The sequence below is a fragment of the Carya illinoinensis genome, chromosome 3 (assembly GCF_018687715.1).
Source record: "Carya illinoinensis cultivar Pawnee chromosome 3, C.illinoinensisPawnee_v1, whole genome shotgun sequence".
Classification (NCBI taxonomy): Eukaryota; Viridiplantae; Streptophyta; class Magnoliopsida; order Fagales; family Juglandaceae; genus Carya; species Carya illinoinensis.
The window spans coordinates 41,646,532-41,656,738 of record NC_056754.1 but is presented as its reverse complement, the minus strand read 5'-3'; the positions used below and the strand labels follow the sequence as shown (position 1 = coordinate 41,656,738).

The 10,207-nt window shown below is 39.3% G+C and overlaps 1 protein-coding gene across 2 annotated transcripts; it reads left to right on the top strand.

Moving 5' to 3' along the window:
* The first annotated feature begins 1,701 nt into the window (after positions 1 to 1,701).
* Positions 1,702 to 9,908, top strand: LOC122304259 (sm-like protein LSM1B). Of its 2 annotated transcripts, none has more exons than XM_043116419.1 (5): positions 1,702 to 2,131; positions 8,474 to 8,542; positions 8,629 to 8,763; positions 8,865 to 8,927; positions 9,348 to 9,908. In XM_043116419.1, the coding sequence occupies exons 1-5, from the start codon at positions 2,090 to 2,092 to the stop codon at positions 9,423 to 9,425; spliced, it is 387 nt and encodes a 128-aa protein (XP_042972353.1). In that variant the 5' UTR covers positions 1,702 to 2,089; the 3' UTR covers positions 9,426 to 9,908. The 2 variants fall into 2 exon arrangements, with proteins under 2 accessions (XP_042972353.1, XP_042972352.1); XM_043116418.1 differs by having other exon boundaries at positions 1,712 to 2,131; positions 8,648 to 8,763.
* Positions 9,909 to 10,207: the final 299 nt, after the last annotated feature.

Sequence of the window (10,207 nt, the reverse complement as noted above, 5' to 3'; positions counted from 1 at the left end):
CTGTCAACTCTGTTAGTCAGTTTCTGCATGCCCATACTGCAGATCACTTTCTTGCGGTCAAGCACATCTTATGTTATGTCAAGGGCACACTTCACTTTGGTCTTACTTTTCGACCTTTTGTTGCTCATGGTGCCCTATTTGCTTACTTTGACGCTGATTGGGCCAGTTGTCCCGATACTCGCCGTTCTATCTCGGGCTACTATATTTATTTGGCGATAATCTGGTTTCTTAGAATGCTAAAAAGCAACCCACTGACTCTCGTTCTAGTTGTGAATCTGAGTATCGTGCCCTTGCCACTACTACAGCTGAACTCCTTTGGCTCACCCATCTACTTCACGATCTTAAGGTTCCCATTTCACTGAAGCCTATTCTCCTGTGTGACAACAAAAGTACGATCTTCTTAAACTCCAACCCCGTTTCCCACAAACGGGCCAAGCATGTTGAATTAGATTATTATTTTCTTCGAGAACTTATTGTTGCTGGTAAATTTCGCACTCAATATGTGCCCTCTCATCTACAGGTTGCCGACCTCTTCACCAAAAGTGTTTCTCGCCCTCTCTTTGACTTCTTTCATACCAAGTTTTATGTCTGTTCAAATTTGATGCTCAGCTTGCCCCGCGGGGGGGGGGGGGGGGGGTGTGTGGTCAAGGATAAGTTACCTTAATTAGCTACTTTAATATTCGGCTCAATATCTTGTACTTAATTCTAGGCTATTCTTTTGTACGTAATTATTCTTTCTATTTTTATGTACTTTGTAAATGGCAATATATAGAAGAAACACTCACCACGATGAGCTGTGGTGGTTTTTGCAAACATTCATAATATATATATATATATATATAATTACATTGGCATTTGATTAAAATTGAAAAACTAAATTGAACCGGACTGAAACTGGTAAAACCAAAAGTATCGGTTTAAGAGGGTAACAGGTCTGAGATCGGTTTTTAAAAATATAAACTGGTTTTGTTCCAAAATTTGTATAAAATCGGACTGAACAGAATTGATTATACCCCTAACAGAGGGCTATACTTGCTAATATTATGAGTTTCACTATAGGTTTTCAAGCTGTTAAATTCTGTTATACCCCTCGTGAAGCAAATTTTGTAGCACATACATTGGCTAGAAGTTGTAAACATATGGAGGATACCAAATTGTGGAGGCATTCTATCCCTTATATTATTAGGAGTGTGTTACTCTTGAAAATGTAATATATATCTATTTATATAAAGAATTCCATGTGACCGGTCTCATCTCTTTAATGTTGTGATGCGCTGAGGCGATTCTATTTGTGGGTGCTAAATGGCCTTTTCCATCTCACCTCCTCCATAACGTATTTTCAAAATGTATCATCTTTGCACATCATATATTGTATTTTTTTATTATGTTTTCTGTTATTAAATATGTATTATATAGATTATTAATAAAAGAATTTAATTAGTTTAAGAAGAATATAACTAATAAAAAATATAATATATAGAAACGATGAATAGCAAATTCGGTTAAAATAGAAATAATTGACTCGAGTCTACCTGTGATTGACATTTACACCATGAATGATTAAATTAAGACCCAGTGGATCTGATCCATTGCTGGGCATCACCCTCAATAAATTAGGACCAATCCAACGGCCCAGAGCATCTAATGCATAATTATAAAGGAGCCCAATTCACTCTACCCTCTAAGAAATATATTTTAATGGTTTACCGAAAGGTCAAAGGCCGTAGGCTGAATGGGATGCCTAATTTTGTTTTGTTTTTACGCTGTCACGAAGGGATGAGTCTGGAAAAGCTGAAATCCTTGAGCAAAGATTTCAAGCCAAGTTTGGTGAGGCAAAAGTCCAAACCTAACACTCCTGAATGTCGCAGACTCTAAGCTGATATGGGTTGGTGCTGAAATTGCGTTTGGTTGTGGTTTTGTGGAGTTTGGAGAGTTAGTTTTGAGCGTGCGGCTTTCGTATTTTCTGGATCTTTTCCTTGGAGGGGGTGGTTTGGAAGCCAATGCCACTTTGAGGAGACTTTGGAGGACTTGTTGGGTGTTTATTGAAGTGAACGGAAAAGAGAGAGCTCCATGTCTTGGGCTGGCCCTGATGATGTCTTGCTCTCCACCTCTCTTGCTAGCTATCTTGACAGTACTTTCCCTCCTCCTTTTTCTCTCTCTGTGTTTGTGTGTATGAAGGTTGGATTTGAAACCAAATGCGATTGGGTTCTTTATTTATTTTTTGAAAATTTAATCGCCTTAAGAAGTTTTCTTTCCTCTTGTTATTATTGGTGAAATTATATTATAGAATTCAAGGAAATAGGTTCCTTACTTAGTCCCTTTGTGACTTATAGATTCTTTGTGCACTCTCTTGTCGAGATTTTATCAGTTTTTAATTTTAGGGAAGGACGGAACTTCTGATAATGTTGATGTTTACAGTGGTTTCTCTTTTAGATTTTCTTTCCTTCTTTCCATTAATGACAGCTACGATTTTGGATTTCTCAAAAACTACAAAAAAACTACAATTTTGGTGTCTGAACTGAGGGATTATAGATTTATAGTATGATAGGATTATAGTATCATAGGATTAAAGTATCATTATCCTTATAGTATTTTGAATTCCCAATTTACTAACACACCCTGAGCAATTGTGGTAACGGTCTGACATTTTTGTTAGTGCTTTCAATGGAAAAACAAATCTATTGTCAGAAAAGTATAACAAAGGGGGAAACTACTATGACAGAGTTTGGAGAGGATGAATATATGATTCTCATTATATTGCAAGTAATACAAGCAGTGTATATATACACGTTTGGAATAACTGATTCTGGTATGGACAAAATAGCAAGCAGCTGATATGTGCTGCTGTACAAAGAAATATTTCAGAGGTTGTTACAAAGGCATCTTGGCAGAGCACTACACTTTACACAGACCAAAAATCAGCACACAACACAACCTAGGCTACGTTACTCCTGAGTCTTCTGGAAGATTAGCTGCTGAGGTGGAAATTGATTGATGAGTCATCTTTGAGCTGGAGGAGAGGGTAGTCTGCTCAATACGCCCCCGTGAACCGATCGGTGTATCCACAACCGTGAGGCTCATTCTTAACAAGTGAAACTGAGATGAGACTATAGGCTTAGTGGGAATGTTAGCCACTTGCTCCTTTGATAGAAGAAATGTAACCTGGAGGGTTTTTGCAGCTACTCAATCACAAACAAAATGGAAGACTATTTCCATATGTTTGGTGCGAGAATGAAGAACGGGATTGACGGGAAGATATATTGCACCAAGGTTATCACACCAAAGTAATGGAGGTTTAGGGAGAAAAACATGAAGCTCTTTGAGGAGAGATTGTATCCAAATCAGTTCGGCTGTTGTGTTTGCAAGAGATTTATACTCAGCATCGGTCCTTGATCGAGCAATAGTGTGTTTTTTTAGAGAGCTCCAAGAAACTAGATTTCGACCAAGGAAAATACAAAAGCCACCGGTAGAGTGGCGGTCATCTGGGCAACCTACCCAATCTGCATAAAAAAATGCTTGAAGCTGGAGAGTAGAGGATTTGTGAATGAAGAGGCCGAAATTGATTGTTTGCTTGAGATATCTAAGGAGGCATTTAACTGCTTGCCAATGGGAGTGTTTCGGATTGTGCATGAATTGACAAATTTGATTGACTGAGAAAGCAATTTCTGGACAAGTCAAAGAGAAGTATTGGAGGCTTCCAACAACATTTCTATAAAGAGTGGGGTCAGAAAATGAAGGTGTATCAAAAAGAGAAAGCTGACTCAAAGCTGCCATTGGAGAGGTGACACCATTGGCAGTAAGCATGTTAGTTCTAGATAGGATGTCATGAATGTACTTCCTTTGTGAGAGATGAATGCCATCAGACAGGTATGTGATTTCAAGTCCAAGGAAATAAGACAATTTGCCTAAGTCTTTAATGGGAAAAACTGAAGCAAGGAATGCAATGAGGAGATCAATCTGTGAGGAATGGGAGCTAGTGACAACTATGTCATCAACATAGATTAAAATAAAAATGGTGATAGACTAAGAGGAGTAAACAAATAATGAGGGGTCTGGTTTTGATGGAGTAAGACCGTAATCACATAAACATGAACTAAGCTTTGTGAACCAAGCTCGAGGAGCTTGCTTAAGGCCATAGATGGCCTTTTGCAGACAGCAAACATACTTAGGGTGGTTGGGATGAGTGAAACCTATGGGTTGAGCCATGTAAACGGTTTAAGTGAGGTCTCCATGAAGAGAGGCATTTTGAATGTTTAGTTGACAAAGTGGCCAACCATGGGAGACAGCTAAGGATAACACAAGCCAAATGGTTGTGGGCTTTACAACAGGACTAAAAATTTTGGAATAATCAATACCTTTCTGTTGGTGAAACCCTTTGACAACGAGGCGTGCTTTCCATCGTTCGATTGTGCCATCTGCTCTATTCTTGGTTCCAAACACCCACCTGCAACCAACAATGTTACAAGAAGAGGGAGGGGGAACAAGAGTCCAAGTATGACTTTGATAAGAGCTTGAAACTCAGCAGACATGGCGTTGCGCCATTCTTGAAAACGGGCGGCAACAATGTATGGTGATGGTTCTTCTAGAATTTCAAGGGAGGTGCTGAGGCATTGGCGAGTGGAGGGGTAAGGGATAAGGCCATTTGTGAAAGTCTTGGGTTTGGAAGAATTTGTTTTGGATCTGGTAATGATGGGAGGTTTGGGTAGAGGAGGAGGATGATCTGGAGGGAGAGACGGAACAGAGGAAGTTACGGGAAGGGGGTTGTGTGTCGAGAAAGATCAGGCAGAGGAGTTGGTGGATGGGGATGAAGGTACTAATGGTGGGGTTATTTGGGAAGATGGGCTTGGAGAGGGGAATGAGGGTGGTGGGCCGAGAATTGAGGGAAGATAAGTGGGAGAATTTGAGTTGTTTGGTGGTGATTGATTTTGGACCAATGAGGACTGAGAAGAGAAAGGAAATGAGTTTTCGTTGAAGACTACATCCTGGGATATATACATGCGATCAGATGATAGGTCGAGGCATTTATATCCTTTGTGCATGGGATTGTAGCCAAGAAAAAGGCATGGGATGGATTGAAAATGCATTTTGTGATTGTTATATGGCCGAAGGTAGGGCCAGCATTCAGAACCAAAAATTTTGAGGAAAGAATAATCTAGTTCTTCATTGTAGAGAAGAAGGTGAGGTGATTTGTTTTTAAGTTGGTGGGGGGGAGAAAATTAATGAGTAAGCAACGGTTTGAAAAGCGTCAGTCCAAAATTTGTAAGGTAAGGAAGCCGTTGCTAAGAGTGCAAGTTCAGTTTCAATGATGTGGCGATGTTTTCTCTCAACTACACCATTTGTTGGTGAGTATGAGGACATGATAGGCGAAGCATGATTCCTTGAGAATTGAGTGCACGGGTTAGGGGTCGAAATTCACCACCCCAACCACTTTGAACAATTTTGATTTTATTGTTGAAAAGTCGCTCAACATATTGTTGAAAATGAAGGAAAGTAGGGGCGGCATCACCTTTAGAGGCAAGTGAATGGAACCACATATAACGACTATAATCATCAACACAAGAAATGTAATACCAAAAACCATCTCTTGATATATAAGGGGATGGACCCCAAACATCTACGTAAATCAATGTAAAGGTGCTGGAGACCTATGAACAGAATTTTTAAATGATAATTGCCGACACTTGGCAAGAGGACAACTAGTGCAAAAGAAACTGGGTTGAGAGGGAAGAAATGGCAAGCTCTTGGTGTGTAAAATATGTGAGACAAGCGGAAGAGAGGGATGGCCAAGACGGTGATGCCAGTGAGCAACGGTGGTCCTTTCTCCAACAATAGCAACGTGTTCTGACTTGGGAGTGGTTGGAGAAGGAAAAACATAGAGGCCATTATGTGTTGGGCCTTTGAGCAGAGGAGTTCCCGTCCGCTTGTCCTTCACAAGGAAAAAAGAGTCATGAAACTCAAAAAACACTAAGTTGTCACAGCAAAATTGATTCACAGATATGAGATTTTTTGTAATCTGAGGAACATAAAGCAGATTACGAAGAAGAAATTTAGAATTAGAAGTTAAGAATTGAGAATCGCCAAAATGAGTCACAGAAAAAGCATTGCCATCGCCAATTTTAATTTGTTCAGCTCCTGAGTATGGTTCGGCAGAGAGGTTGAGATTTTGCATATGTGAAGTGAGGTGGTTTGTAGCGGCTGAATTAGGATACCACTGGCTATCAGAGAGGGATTGAGTGCTGGTATAGTTAGTGGAAAAAGATTTTGAAGGGTCAGACTGATATGCTTGATCGAACCTGTGGTAACATTGTAGTGCAACGTGACCAACCTTGTTGCACAACTGACAAGTGGGTTTGTTAGAAGATTGGGAGGAAGGCTGAAAGGATTGAGAGGAGCGGCCACCTCTATTCCGACCACCTTGATAGCCACCTCGACCACCACGAGGAGAGGATATAGTGGTAATGTTTGCAGAGGGCTGAGGAAGAAGACCTTGCTGTATAGATGTGAGGGAGAGACAACTTTCAAAAGTAAGGAGATTGAAGAGCTCAGCAGATGTAATGGGAGCGGGATGGGTATTGACAGAGGTGACGAAAGATTCAAACTCAGGATTAAGGTCGTTGAGGATACACGAAACCACTTCAGAATCTCTAAGTGGTTCACCCGCATCAGTCATGGTGTCGGAAAGGAGATGGACTTTTCGATAGCAATCCCTGACTGAGAGAGAGCCTTTTTTTAAATTAGTTAGTTGATGGCGGATTTGAAAGATTTTGGCTTGAGATTGAGAAGTGAACATGGTGTCAAGATTGACCCAAAGTTCACGAGAGGTGCGAGAAGCAATGGTTTGGGCAAGAATAGGTTCTGTGAGAGATGAAAGAAGTGCACTGAGGAGCATCTGATCTGTGCGACGCCACAAAAGGTAAGCAGGTTTGGGCAGAGGTGGAGAAGTGAGTGACGAAGAGGGAGAGGAAGTGGGAAGAACCGGTGGAGGAGGTGGGGAGGAGCCATCAATGAAGTGGTAGAGTTCTTGGCCATGGAGGTAGGGAATGATTTGAGCTCGCCAGAGGAGGTAGTTGTCTGAACCTAACTTGACGGAAACAAGATGGGAGAAATTGCTAGGAAGGTGGAAGGTGTGGGAGGAATCTTTCTTGGAAGGAGGAGTTTGGCCAGTCATGGAGGACGTTAGTTGCTTTCCAGCTCTGATTCCATGACACAGTTTTGAGAGGATGAGTATATGATTCTCATTATATTGCAAGTAATACAAGCAGTGTATATATACCCGTCTGGAATAACTGATTCTAGTATGGACAAAATAGCGAGCACCTGATATGCACTGCTGTACAAAGGAATATTTCAGAGGTTGTTACAAAGGCACCTTGGCAGAGCACTACACTTTACACAGACCAAAAATCAGCACACAACACAACCTAGGCTACGTTACTCCTGAGTCTTCTGGAAGATTAGCTGCTGATGTGGAAATTGATTGATGAGTCATCTTTGAGCTGGAGGCGAGAGTAGTCTGCTCAATATTCTAGAAGGAAAAGGCAACATTGATAACAACTAAAGGTAGGAAATTAGAAAGGACGACTAGAAAAGAAAGAAAAAGAAGGGATTAAGCTGCTATTTAAAGTGAATTAGAATATCTAGACATAACCTCTTTTTATAGTTCAAATAATGACTTGAGAATTGTCCACTCCCAGCATAATCCAATAATAACTAAGGATGCAACAATAGTCAATGATGGTTCCTTCACTTAGGTCCTCCAAACTGAATGTGCGTGAAATGTCATTTTATGATATTACTGAGTAAAAACTTAAGCTAAATCTTGGAGCTTCTAATAGGCTCAATTTTGAAATTCACCAAAGTCAAGTCTTCTCTACGTTTATTTGGGCTTATGATAAAGAAGTGGTTGGTATCAAGAATATTTTCCATCCTATGTTTAATAATTTATTTCTATGCACGCCATGGCGGGTGGGGGGGATTTGCTATTATGTACCACCATTCTTTTTTTTTTTGGATCACTAGAGAAAGAATTTTAAATGAGAAAAGTAGGCATAGCCCAAGTACACGTGACATATACAAAAGCAACACCTATGCATGATTGTCTAAAGATACGATGGAAATCATGAATGTTCATGCCATGAAAATCTACTACAATTGACAAATGGAATAAAATATTAAGAAAAAGCATTCTAAGCTCATCCACAGATGGTCTGCTATTGAAAAGAATATTATCATCATGTACCAGCATTCTTTTTCTGTTTTTTATGTTTAATTCATCAGCATTTGAGCTATCCTGGAATTTTTTATATGGATATGAAATCAAACAACTATCTTGCATGCACTTGTATGATGAAGCCGAGTTGTTGCTACATCATTTATGAATTAGAAATGCATCCATTAAAAGTAATTGATGTAAGATAATATCTTCATTACTAAATATTTTGTTCCTCACTCCTTCAACATATGAATCTTGCAGAAAAACTGCTTGTCTTGTTGCGAGATGGTAGAAAACTCTTGGGGCTACTATGTTCTTTTGATCAATTTGGTAAAATATCTATCCCACATAACATGCAAAGTTCTAATGTTTCTAATCCTTTTTTTCCCTTAAAATTGAACCTTGTTGAACGGCAGTATTCTTCTCTATGCACAGCTAATGTTGTTCTTCAAGATGCCTGTGAGCGTGTTATAGTTGGTGATCTATATTGTGACATCCCCTTAGGTCTATATGTAATCCGTGGAGAGAACGTTGTCTTAATTGGAGAGCTGGTATAATGTGTTCTCTCTTATACCATGAGACTTGGCTGTTATTAGTAATTACTACAAAATTTGTGCACTGATTTTTTTCTTCTTTCTTTTTCATTCTTTAGGAATTGGATAAGGAAGAGCTTCCACCACATATGACCCGTGTGTCAGTAGTAGAGATAAAAAGGGTAAGTTCCTAGTACATGATGTTTGTTTTCTTTTAAAACTGAACATTATCTCTGATCACCAATGCACTGGCTATGAATGCATTTCACTAACTCTTTGTAGTCTTCCAGATTGCCTTTGCCAAAGTTCAGTAATGATACTGTGAAATTTTTTTATACTTTTGAAAATATGCAAAACAGCTATACATTTGATCAGTCATGACATTATTTGACTTGAAATTACAAAAATGAATCTCTGGAAAAATTCTTGCAAAATTTTCTTTTACCATGAGCCCTTGTATCAAATATGCTCCAAATTTTTTTACAAGGGTATTGATATAGTTAAAGAGTGTGAATGCTCTAAGATGATTAGTTGGTAGAGAATTTCTTGCTTTTCTGTTTTTCCCTTCTGAATAACTTCAGGCCGTTTTCTCATCTCACCAGGCTCAGAAAGCAGAAAGGGATGCTACAGATCTGAAGGGCACCATGAGAAAAAGAATGGAGTTCCTTGATTTTGATTGATAAATCCTGCCATCTTATGATGTCATTCTATTTCTGCAAATGCTAGTGGCTACCGTGACTCAAAATATGAATGGCATAGGATAAGCATGCCAGATTTATGCCATCTCTACGGACGGGGAAGAAAAACAGTTGCAACAGTTATGAAGACCTAATCCACTGTGGGTGGGAAAAGAATTTGAGTGTTGGATCTTTTAGATGTAATGATGATGATCTCAATCGTGTGCATGTGGATTTTGTTGGTATTGGCTATGCATGTGGTGATTCTTCACTTAAGGTTTTGGTTTACTTTGAGTTACACACAAGATGAAGCTTCATCTCGCTTCACTTTTTCTCTTCTGGTCCTTCCTTTTGATATTTTGCTTTCTGTTGAAGGGTTTCTGAAATTGTTAGGTATTTCGGTTTTGGCGCTGCATTTTTTATTGTGCCACCATTTTACTTAATATGTAAGATGCTAATTCATAATTCATATCATATTCGCATGCATCATGTTCTTTATACTGCCAATGCTGCTATGTTCTATCTTGACATGATTGATTCACTTGTTAAGCGATTGATTCACTTGTTAAGCTCATATACCCAAATCGCTAGTACTGTAGCTTTTACACATCTCAAGGTAATGGTTTTCTGCAAAAATCTACTGTTCACGATTTTGATATTTTGTAGCGGATAAACATTACTGCCGGCCTCCCTAGATAAATGTAGAATGCATTTTAGAGGTTCAGACCCGTGAGTTGAGACATATACCCAGATTTTATGTCCTCATTGATGTACATGATGGTTCG